The sequence below is a fragment of the Calonectris borealis genome, chromosome 1 (genome assembly GCF_964195595.1).
Source record: "Calonectris borealis chromosome 1, bCalBor7.hap1.2, whole genome shotgun sequence".
Classification (NCBI taxonomy): Eukaryota; Metazoa; Chordata; class Aves; order Procellariiformes; family Procellariidae; genus Calonectris; species Calonectris borealis.
This window is the reverse complement of record NC_134312.1, coordinates 117,940,851-117,953,000: the sequence shown is the minus strand read 5'-3', so window position 1 is coordinate 117,953,000 and position 12,150 is coordinate 117,940,851. Positions and strand designations below refer to the sequence as shown.

At 48.6% G+C, this 12,150-nt stretch overlaps 1 protein-coding gene across 1 annotated transcript in view; it reads right to left on the bottom strand.

The window, feature by feature from the left end:
• CLIC6 (chloride intracellular channel 6) overlaps positions 1-3,848 on the bottom strand; it is a 34,009-nt gene extending 30,161 nt beyond the window's left edge. The window contains exons 1-2 of the mRNA XM_075172209.1: positions 3,402-3,848; positions 2,232-3,368 (exon numbers count right to left, since the gene is read on the bottom strand). Of these exons, the coding sequence (XP_075028310.1) occupies positions 2,232-3,368; positions 3,402-3,848 (1,584 nt within the window). The remainder of the gene's footprint in view (positions 1-2,231; positions 3,369-3,401) is intronic.
• Positions 3,849-12,150: the final 8,302 nt, after the last annotated feature.

Genomic DNA, 12,150 nt, shown 5'->3' with positions numbered 1-12,150 from the left:
CCAAGAGAAGGGTAGAAAGATAGCAAGCATGTCTCCAGGTGACAGCAAGAGCAGCATGAACATGAACTCTCCCGACAGCGGGAAAGAGAAGTGTTTCTCATTTCCCAGCACTGCAGCCCCGGCACATTTAGTGAGTGGGGAAATGCTGAGCTCTCTGGTAGGTGTTTTTTTCTTGCATTGAACTGGAGGAACTCGTGCCAATCTCAAACTAAAAAGAATCTAGCTCCAGGTGAGGTAAAATATTCAAGCTTTGTATTACCCCTCCACTGAGATCATTAGAAGAACAGCTGTAGTATTTTCAAGGTGTTCTTAACTTACTAATGTTAAGTCAATCATGAAAATGTTCCTTCTTCTGTCTTCATTCATAAGTATTTTCAAAAACCATGCTTAATCCTAATACTTAGGGACTACAGAGTCACAACAAATGCTCTTATTATAGTCTGCTCCCTAATTTTGGCCATGTTGTTCTTCCATAAAGCGTGCACCAGGTGCAATAAAGCACAGGTAGCCTTTATGACTTTAGCCCTCTGCCACTCTCCAGCATTCCCTGATGGATATAAGGGCATAGAACAAGAATAAATAAGTTACAAAAGTGTCTCTGCAAAGGGGGCTGTAGATCTGTGAGCCAGAAAGTCCGTAAGTCATCTCTGCCAGGCTCAACAGTAACAGCTCCTGCTGTTTGACACAAAATCACATATTTCACCTCCAGTGTCATCATCTAGCTACTGCACCTGATGTACAGAGTTGCCTTTAGACCACAAAATCCTCCCAGTCTGCATGCTAAGGAATTGCTTAAACTGAGGACTTGCTGGGGAGCGTTCACCAACCTCAGCCGTTATTATCATTCATCTCTCCAGTATGGCATTATCCAGAACGTCCGACACTGCTATGTGTAAGCCTCAGAGTATTCCTCAGCCTCTTTTAAGTAACAATATGTCAAAGGAGGCTCAGCCTTGAAAAAAAACAGAGTGTGCACTGAGGTGGGATTAATCAAGGCATGAACATTACTTCAGCTCTAACCCCCCCTCACCCAGAGGGCTGGCAATGAGTTTTTCTTGCACGGTTAATTCCAGCTGCTACAGAAGCAGCCTTGGCCAACTCTTTTGCATGAGGTGCACTATTTGCATGGGCGGTATGGCTTGTAGTGGAAAAGGTCCCAAACACCTTCTGCTTCCCTAGTTTTAGTTCCTTAGTTTTAGGTCTACTCTGAGAAAAACATCCCACCCTGCTCCACACTTTTAGTCCAGAAAGGTCAGAGAAGAGGGAAGAACACCACCTTAGGATGATTTCTACGCACAGGAATTTCACATCATCTCTATGGACGGATGCTATTTCCACGCCAAGTCCCACTGATTTTGGTGGGATTCCAGGCACAGGCTAGGAAGAAACTCTAAAGCTCTATACTATAAAATACCAGAAATCAGCTTTAAGACCATTACAATTTTTCTCTTTTTTGTCCATTTCCCTCTAACTTAAATCTTTCCTGCCCAAACATGCACAAACTGGACAATTACAAGGGATGCTACACTGCTGGGCAGTTTACTGACTCTCTGAATCCAGCCTTGCCAAACTTTGGGGCAATTATCTAAATGTTGACTACAGTTCATGTTGGAAAATCCCAGTATCACCTTTTAAATGATATTTTCCAGTTTCTTCCACCTCAGCCCTCATGATATGCTGTGTGCTCTTCTTGCTGTATTCTGAAGATCTTAAAATCCCTTGAGAACTCTTTATGTCACAAGTCGCAGCTAGCGACTCCAAACAGACGCTGCTGGGTCCCAGCCCCACGGTGAGAAGGGCACGGGAGAGCTCCTGAGTCCACTGAAGCCGAGATCCCTGCACACCCTTTGCATTTAAACCTAGAGAAAGCTCAAGTAACAGCAGCACAGAGCCCATGAGGGAAAACTATAGGGGAAACCACCTTGAGGTCAGGTCTGTGCTTCCCTGGGTTCTGGGTTGAGTGTTACCACCAGCTCCCAGGGCTGAGGGGACGAGCAGCGCTGGCCTTCAGCCACCATGCGGAAAGCCCTGTCCTGTCCTGCCTGCTGCCCACAGAAGGAATGAGGAGCCAGAGGCAGGTTTATTTTGGGCATTAATAACCAAATCACCTCAGCCACACTGGACTTTTGCCTGCCAGATTTAAATGCCACTCATCACAGGAGCTGCCCGGGGCTCCTGGAGGAGGGGAGGGTCGCAAACCCCGGTTTCCCCAGCAGCCCCTCACACCCTACCTTAACGAAGAGGGAGATGTCGTGTTCCTGCTTCTCCTCATCCTCCTCTTCCTCCTCCAGGGCGGCCGGCGAGCCCGTCTCGTCCTCCTCGTCCTCCGCCCGGCCCCGCACGCCATTCAGGCTCCGACCTGCCTCGTCCCACTCGCCGCCCTCGGGGTCCGCGGACCCGCCGCGCTGCCCCGCCGCCGCGCCGCCTTCGGCTGACCCCGGGGCCGCGCTCCCCGCTCCTGCAACCGGCGGGGCACCGGCTCCCCGCTCCACCCCCGGCATCTCCGCTCCGTCCTCGCCGTCGGGGCCGCCCGGCGACCGGCGTCCGCCGTCGGCCTCTCCGCCGGCCGGCTCCGCCGTCTCCGCTTCCCCGCGGCTCTCCGGAGCCACCTCGCTCCCCGCCGGGGCCGCCGCCTCCTCGGGGACTGTCCCCGCCGGGGCCGCCTCCCTCACCGCATCCTCGGGGTCGGTTCCCGCCGGGGCCGCCTCCCGCACCGCATCCTCGGGGTCGGTTCCCGCCGGGGCCGCCTCCCGCACCGCATCCTCGGGGTCTGTCCCCGCCGGGGCCGCCTCCCGCACCGCATCCTCGGGGTTTGTCCCCGCCGGGGCCGCCTCCCGCACCGCATCCTCGGGGTCTGTCCCCGCCGGGGCCGCCTCCCGCACCGCATCCTCGGGGTCTGTCCCCGCCGGGGCCGCCTCCCGCACCGCATCCTCGGGGGCTGCCCCCGCCGGCGCTGCCTTCCGCACCGCATCCTCGGGGTCTGTCCCCGCCGGGGCCGCCTCCCGCACCGCATCCTCGGGGGCTGCCCCCGCCGGCGCTGCCTCCCGCACCGCATCCTCGGGGTCTGCCCCCGCCGGGGCTGTCGCCGCAGCCTCCTCGGGGTCTGTCCCCGCCGGGACTGCCTGCCTTAGCGCCTCTTCGGGGTCTGTCCCCACCGGGGCTGCCTCCTGCACCGCATCCTCGGGGTCTGTCCCCGCCGCAGCTGTCGCCGCAGCGTCCTCGGGGTCTGTCCCCTCCGGGACTGCCTGCCTTAGCGCCTCTTCGGGGTCTGTCCCCGCCGGGGCTGTCGCCTCCGCCTCTTCGAGGTCTGTCCCCGACGGGGCTTCCTCCCTCACCGCTTCCTTGGGGTCTGCCCCCGACGGGGCCTCCTCGGGGTCTCTCCCCGACGGGGCTGCCTGCACCTCTTCGGGCTCCATCCCCGCCGGGGCCTCGGCCGCCTCCTCGGGGTCTGCCCTCGCCGGCGCGGAGCCCTCGGGAGCGTCTACACCCGCAGCCGGCTCCCCTCCCGGCAGCTCCTCGCCCGCCGGATCACCCCCGGCGGGGTCTCGCTGCTCAGCCCCCGCCGGAGCCTGCTGCCCCGTGCCCGGCCCGCCCAAGGTCTCCGCCGCCCCCCCGGAGAAGCCGCTCCCCGTCCCGTCGCTGTCCCCGGGGGGCACCGCCGCCGCCTCCGCGCTCAGCCGCGGCGCTTCGCCGGGGGGGTGCCCGTCCAGGGCCTCCGCCGCCCCCTCGAGTGACACCCCGGGCTGCGGCTCCCCTGCCGCCGCCGCCGCTTCCTCATCGCCTGCTTCCCGCGGGAGGTCGCTCCCCTCCGGCGGCGGGGCGCCGGGCCGCCCCGGGCTCTCCGCCATGCCGGCCTCCCCCGCGGCCGCTGCCCAAGAGCGCAGCGGGGCGGGCGCGTCCGGCCGCCGGGACGAGCGGGAACCAGCGGAGCCGCCGCCGCCGCCGCCGGGGATCAGCGCCAGGCACCGACGGGGGGGGACGGCGGCGCCTGCGCACGGCCGCCCCCGGGGCCGTGTGTGTGTGTGTGCGTGGGGGCGGCAGCCACAGGTGCCCGCGCTCCTCCTCCCGCACCTCCCCCGCGCAGGGCAAGGCCAGCAAGTCCCTCGCCACCCCCACCGCCCCAGACCTCTCCGCCCCGGTAAATCTCTTCTCCACTGGATTTGGCTGCAGCTGGCCCGGGAGGAGGTGGCGAGAGCATGGCCGTGGTGGCACCAAGCGCTGCCGGGCCTCCCCGCGGCCATCTCCTCCCCACCCGCCGTGCAGGTGCTCAGCGGGACTGGAGCTTTGCAAAGAGTGGCCAAAAACCTTTCCCCCCGCCCCAGCGGCCCCACAAGGGCTGGCTGGGCACGCGTGCCAAGCACCTGCTGCCCGCCCTGCCCGGGCCTCGCCTCCCACCCCAAAGGCCCCCAAGCCCCATTTCTGCCGTTGCTTTTCCCCTCCGCTGCTGCTCACGGCCCCAGGCGCAGTGTCTCTTGTAGCCCCCCCGGACCCCTGCTGCTCTCCCCAGCCACCTGCCTGGCACCCGCAAGCCCTGGGGTGGGGGCTGGCGGGTGGGGCTGACGGCCACCCCGGGGCTGAGGGTTCGCTGCCCGCCACAACAAGGAGGGAGACGCCATTTTCCAACTCCAGGTTTACGAAAGGAACCACTGCTACCCCCACCGCTGCTGACGCACTGAAAGTGGCAGAGCCTCGACAGTCTTGCAGGGTTTCTTAAAAATATAGAGGAACCAATACCTCATCTCAGCAGCCACGTAGTATCTGAAACTTATTCCCAAGCCCTCTTTGGGCTGCACCAAACACCGGTAAGAAGGAAAATGTTCCCTTATAAACTTGCAAAAGTTGTAAGAGGGAACATCAAAACACTCTGTAAAAAAAATAGATTTACATACTTTTAAGTAGCTTTCCTTCATATGTGACCATGTCAAGCGCTATGCGCCTCTGCAAGAGTTGGCATTTAAATGTGATGCGAAATACCGTGTTCTGTGCAGAGCAGGCGGCTGGTGTGAAAGAAGCCGTAACTTTTAGTCTGGGTAAGGCTGCTGCCAATTCATCCCGCAGGCCTTCTTCTGTTCCAGATAAAAGACATCTTTCCACACTTTTGGTACATTTCTCTGGCTTATGGAGGTACTTTACACAATAAAAAAAAAGGCAATCAGCAGGTTCTGGTGTGAGGATAAGCTTCAGTAGTTTTGCTTATAGGCAAGAAGTAATTTTCTAGGAGATGCAGCCTGCTGTAGTCCCACTCAGAAGTGATTTATGTGAAAGCATTACTTACACTATTTGAACGGAAAATAGTCCTAGTTTTCTAGGTGCAGAGAGAACAGTGGGCAGAAAAGTTAGGTGACAGGAATGAGGCATCATATTTAAAAAACATGCAGTTAAACAGTTTTATGTATGTGTATATAAAAATACTTTTTTATATTTGAGAGTGGAAAGAGCGGGAACAGACTGAACACAGGGTTTTGGCATGGGTGGGAAGGGAGAAGATGCAGCCAACAGGAGATGGGAAATACTACAGACTAAAACATTCTGTCAGGTCAAACACCTGCTCTGATAAAAATAAACAAACAGACAAATAAATAAACAATCCTGCAGCTATTTTTCACAGAATTTATGCTTGCCCAGAGGTGCATTGCTGGTGAGACAGAAGAACGGGGGCAGCCATGGTCAGAAGGGATGTTTCTTGAAGATTTAGGAATGGAGGCTCAGCATCTGGCAATGGAGGTCTTGCAGCTGGACCCATCGTAAGGCAATTATTTCACTTCTGTCGTATGGGTTCTGATATCAGTAGAATGACACATCTCAGTCATCTCTATTTCTATGTAGATAACATTGGTTTACTTGTCCTAACATTTGCTGAAGTGTTCTTAACCCTTGGCCTGAAGGCTGGCCACATCCCCCAGGTGCAATACAAGTCCCATCTTACAAAGCTTTCAGATATGAGACAGAGCTGTCTACAACTGTGCAGACCATCCATGTTGTCTCCTGTCCAATGGTGGATAGGACACTAGCTGGAAGCAAGAAGGCTCACCTCAGGTTTTCATGGTGGGAATGAACAGCAAAGCAACATCCACGGCATAAAAGTGGTGGGAATTTTGCGGGAGAAATGGTTGCGAGTTATAGACACAACCACCGAAGTCAGCTGGCTACAATTATATGAATACTGTGTTTGGCTGCACCCCTTGAGAAGCCCTCTCCTGCTCGCAGTCCCCATGAGCTCAGCTTTGCTCAGCTTTGGTGGCTGATGGACCCTGACAGCTGGGTTCCCTCTGCAGCCCCACGTGGCACAGCCTCCTCTGGCTCACTGGAGCTGCCTGTTCTTAAGTGCTGCTTCTTTTCTGCGTGGATCTGCACCACTTCTCTAAATACCTCCTTTGGGTATCAGTTTAAGTTTTTGCTCAGGTTGTGAGTTTGACATGGGACTTGCATCCTGCTGATCTGATGGAACTACATGAGAGATGATTGTCTCTCACCTATACTTATTCATTGCAGAGCTTATTCATTAACACCAGTATCCTATTTTTCTTTATTTGCCTATTCCCTGTTCTGTAGCTCTTAGTACAAAACAAGGTGAGGATTTCAAGGCCAGCAAAAAAAAAAACTTTCAGTGATAAACTCTGCCTGATTATTAACATTGGGCAATGTTTAAGCGTAACAAAAGATTAGCTCTTTAAATACTCATGGAAGTCTGACAAAGGCAGAGCAGAAAAGGACTAACAACTGACATAGCCAAGTTGTTAATTATCTTTGTAGGATAGAGAAAAATTTAAGGTACAGTGTTTGATACAGTTACCATTTTTATGGAGTAATGATTGAATAGTTTGTAACAGATCTTGCTGTGTTTTTCCTCAAGTACAGGAACAGACATTTTCTAATTCTGCTGGAGTTGAGACCTAGCAATGACATGTGCAGGCACTGGGTTAATGTTGCTACTCTCGCAGGTCACCCTTAAGCTGGCGCTTATGCTGTGAGGTCCCCGTGCAAGCAAGAGAGACAAAGTAGGAAGTCAGAGAGCCAGGGGACAGGGTAAAGAGGGACGGGATGGGCACAGTTCAGAGGAGAGCTGGCCAGTCACCCTGACATTGCTCCTTGTCACTCTTCAGCACCGTGGTTTCACAAAGGCAGTTTTGGAAATACACCATTAAAATTAGATCTGTCCCAGTGATATCCCGGAGCTTTGGATATCTGTTGTTCTGTGCTCTCTGCATTCAACACTCTTCCCCTCTATCTCAATTACTTAACAATTAATCTCTCCTGCTTCACACTCCTGTACACTACCTTCAAGCTCTTTACACCCCATCTGTTTCTAAAATAGGCCCCCAGCTAATAAATATTATTTTCTCAGTTTGACTTCAGGAAGGATTACTGCACACCTTCTTCATTTAAAAGATGAGTGCAGGTAATTAAATATCACAGATGTTAGACATTAGTGGACAACATGAAGATCCCTTTATAGTCTGTTAGCGAACAAGTGATATCCCTGGGGGTTATCAATTAGGCTGTACTCACTTGGATTATTGTAACTTCTTTTCCTTCCCTGTCTGTACAGGGAGTTGCAGATCAAGGTTGTAGTTTTTTCGGACTGAGGTAAGGAAAAAATGCCTCTTGCATTACAAGGGTCTCGGAGAGAGCCCTCCCCACTGGCCTGCCTAACTCCTGGGACAGGTCAGCCCCACCGCAAAGGGAGCAGACCGGGGTATTTGTTCATGCCTCTGTGACTCCAGTTCACAGTTCTGTGCAGTGCCAAATACACAGTGCCAAATATTTAATGGTTCGCCCTAAATGAACTGGGATAATGGAGTCAGAAAGGCTTTTTTGCCTCCCTGTGCACGCTGCTGCCTCCCACAGAAGCCTGTTCTGCCTATTCCCTGGTGCCTGCTCTGGCTGAAGCTGTGCTGTTCCATCAAGCATGTGCGTCTGCTCTTCCCAGGGTTTGCCACATTTCAGAAGGGAAGCTACATATCCCCAGGCCAAAAGCTGCCTGCACACAATTTGAATTCTGCTTGTTTCTGCCAGATGCTGAGTAACTGCTATTTTGCACTGAACTCAGGGGTGAGCAGAACCTCCAGAAATCAGGTGGCATGTAATTGGGTTCCCCACGATAGGATGGAGGGAGGTACAAACTGCATGTCTGCAGACCCTAGAGCCAACAGAGATCCAGTGAGCAGAGTCAGTGAAATGATTCTTCTCATCCCAAGGTAGAGAGATGTCCAAAGCAGACCAGACAGTCCTTGACAGAAAAGTGCCTATTTCTCTACGCTGACTGTACAAGGACCTGAGGGTGACTGGGTCAGGGGGATGAGGTCTGTGCTGGACACATCAAAACTCATATGAGATGAATCCTGTCCCAGGTGATTCCCTTACAGATTGAAATTTGAAAATGGGCAGTCAGCAAAATGTGGGCCAAAGCCCGTTTACTTTTTCTGCATTATTTTTATTGCAGCTGGTGGTTTAACTGGAATTTCCACAAATTACTTGTGGTATAAAACATTATCCCACATAAGAATATGACTGCCTAGCCCTTTGTGATGGAAAACAAGAAACCCGAAACTGTATTAACATTTTATATAAGCCAGTTCTGTATTCTCCTATGTAAAATATGTTATTTCAACTATGGAAAAGATGAAGTTGCAAATGAAAAAATGGTATTGGAGGACTGTAATTTTTACTACTTTCAAAATATACGTCTGTTTGCTACGTTTGTCCCTGGTTTCTTAAACTTCTGTAAAGAAGCCGGTGTGGCATTCTGCTGCTTTGTGGTTGAGAGCGTGTTCTGTCCACCCAAACAAAATTAAGAGGGAGAGATGCCTTGCTGAAAATCACAGCGGCACGCTGCATGTTGGGGGGGTGATGCCATCTGTATTTAGTGTTCTGAGCTTCCCAGCACTAAGCTGATTAGGGGCAATCGGCTCCCTTCCCAGCTGCTTAGAGGCAGTCTGCTTGGGAAGAAGGTGGGGATGTAGACATGCAAGGGGGGAAGAAGCCTGGTTGCTGGGCTAGGAAGCACAGAAAGCCAACCTACCTCTAACCAAGGCTGAAAAAGCAGAGAGGAAGAGTAGATGCACCTTCTTCCCAAATACCACCAGTCTCTTTCTTCCTTCTGTTTGTTTCTCAGCTCCCCGAATTCCCAGCATCCCACAAAGCTGCAGGCACCAAAGCAGCCTATACTTAAATTTGGAATGAATCATTCTGCAACGTGTTAAAAAAATAGAAGAATATCAATAACAAAGCTTTCAAAAGTAGAGCTTACTATTTTTTTAAGTACTTAAAATCTGTTCATTCTCCAAAAGAGTCCTTGACTTTCCTATTCTTATCTTTTACTTTTGTTTCTGTTAAGTAGTACTATTTTAACGAAGCAATAATGTCCTCCATGTGCTGCAGGCAAGATAACGAACAGACCTTATATGCAGTTTTTTATTGTCAAGTATCATATCTAATTCAATAAAATAGTGGTTTGGAATTAACTTTGAAAGTGCCCCAGAAGCATCAAGGTCCTAGAAAGCCTGATGACTGTCCTGGAGCCTCGTATCGTCTCGTTTGCTAGCTAAATAAGGCAGCTCAGCACTCACTTTGTTGTTAGCAGTATGTCTGGCTTGAACTCTGGACCTGCTCTCATTTTGGACAACTCTGGGCCTCTGCCCACGCTTTTCATTCTGCTTGGGAAATCCCCGTCAAACTTACTTCACGGAACTCCCTCCTCTCCATCACTTTCAAATGCCTTTCAACCATTCCCGTCCTCTACCTCATGCACCATTGCTTAGGGAAGGGCGTGCACACAACACTATTTAAAGGACCATCTTGATTTGCACATGATTCAATAGGATTACTGATATGTTTAAAGCTAAGAGTCTTTGCAAGGATCTGGGTCTTATTAAGTAACTGTGATTTCATTATTGTCATCCTCATCGTTCCTCCCTCCCTCTATTTTCTGACACATACTGCGGCACTGAATTTGGGGCATGAGTTTTCAGAAGTGATGAACTGCTCCAACTTCAGCTGAATTTCATCTGCTCAAGGCATCTGAAAACTAGTCCTTAAAATAAAAGCTCTTCGGAGAAGAAAACATGCCTTCACTTGTTTTGCAAAGTGCCCAGGATATATTTATACTCAAAACTAAATGGATAAACTACATACGGTGTTTCATGCTTTCTTTGTTATAAATGCTGCTTTTCTCACATTGACCTGGTTTACAGAATTGTATATGAAGTCCTAATTAGATCCATCAGAGCATTTTACTGTGGAACCTGGAAATAAAGCTTTTTCTAAGGTCCAAGAGATTTTCTTAACTTTTAATAAAGTGTCTAGATTTTCTTGAAGTCCTCTGTTATTTTAATTTCTATTATATTAAACTGTCATTATTTTAAATCAGTTTCCTATTTTACTGTGCCTGTTGCATCTTGAAATAATTTCTTAGAATATAATCCCTAATCACAGCTCATTTGATCTTTTTTGTATTCTTGCTTCTGTTTTAAGTTTCAGCTTACCTTTCATAGCTCTTAATAACTTCTTTATTCCCATGTAAAACAGACTCACATTCTGTACCATTTCCACTTGAACTTGGCTTTTAATACAATTCTTCCTTGCAAAACTCAGGAACTTTTAAAATTAGCTTTTAAAATAATTATAGATTTTGGGAATAAAACTTAGAATATTTCAAAATAGTCATAAAATTATTTGAGTTAATACCTAGCTGATATAGAAGTAAGTTACACGTGCAGTCAAGAGGTACAATGATTGTTTGTCTTTTATTACCAGCGTTGCAGCATTTGCAGATTGGCTGTTACACTTACTGTTAAATTACTCAATTAGAAAAACAGATCACATCTATATGCAGTTCTCTATAAATTAATATATAGCTTTCAATCAGCAGAATTTTCTGAAATATTTTTATACACTGTAGTAATAGCCTTGAAAATAGCTTTTCATATCATCAGTAAAGAAATCGATGTTTTTGCAGCCTTGTAGTGAGAAGCTGCAATAGGTGATCTCCAGAGGTCTCTTCAGCCCTACTTTCCTTTTGCTTAATTCGAATGTGGCATTCCCACGACATCTATGCAGCTGACTCTTTTTTTTTTTTTTTTTTTTTTGAGGTTTTTAATGAAGCTGGTTTTGGTGCATAAGGCTCTAGAAGTGATGATAAAGGATAGGAAACTGTAGAAAAAGGCAAGCACCTTCGGCCTTGGGATAGATTTACACACAGTTTGTTCTGTATGGGCCCAGGTCCATTTTTCACTAATGTTCATTTTATTTTATTTGCATGCAGGTTATGCCACAATCTCTCTCCTTCTTTTTCTTTTTCTTTTTCTTTTTCTTTTTCTTTTTCTTCTTTTTCTTTTTCTTTTTCTTTTTCTTTTTCTTTTTCTTTTTCTTTTTCTTTTTCTTTTTCTTTTTCTTCTTTTTCTTTTTCTTTTTCTTTTTCTTTTTCTTTTTCTTTTTCTTTTTCTTTTTCTTTTTCTTTTTCTTTTTTTTTTCTTTTTTCTTTTTTCTTTTTTCTTTTTCTTTTTTGTTTTATTTTTATTTTTCCTTTTGTTTTTCTTTTTTTCTTCTTCTTCTTTTTCTCCTTCTTCTTTTTCCTTTTCTTTTCTTTTCCTTTTTCTTTTCCTTTTGCTCTTCCTTTTCCTTTTTCTTTACCTTTTTCTTTTTCTTTTCTTTTTCCTTTTCCTTTTCCTTTTTTTTTCCTCTTTTTCTTTTTTTTTTTTAAATTTTTATTTTCCCAGGATTAGGAATCCAACATTACTCTTTCTATTAACAGCTTTGACACAGTTTTTGTTGAAATTGTATTATAGTTATTGTTCCTTTTCAGAAGTGCTTACCGACAAAACATTTGATCTACAGCACTTGTAAATGAGCTCTATGGTAAATCAGTAATCAGGCTTACTGATTGCTCCTGAAATAAATGGCTCTTTTACCTCTACTTTGTATTACTCTTCTCTACCTAATTTAGGAGCTGACTTACCAGACCGTAGTTTAAAAATTAGTAAGAGGTACACAGTAACCTTCTGCATTACTACAATGAAAAGTGTATCATTGTGAGATCTGGGGTGGCATCCAAAGGTGGCAGTGACCTTGGAAGTCCAGCCCTGCCAGGCACAATGCAAATATAGGAAGACGCATTCCAGAGCAACTTACCATCTACCTGAGAACAGCGGC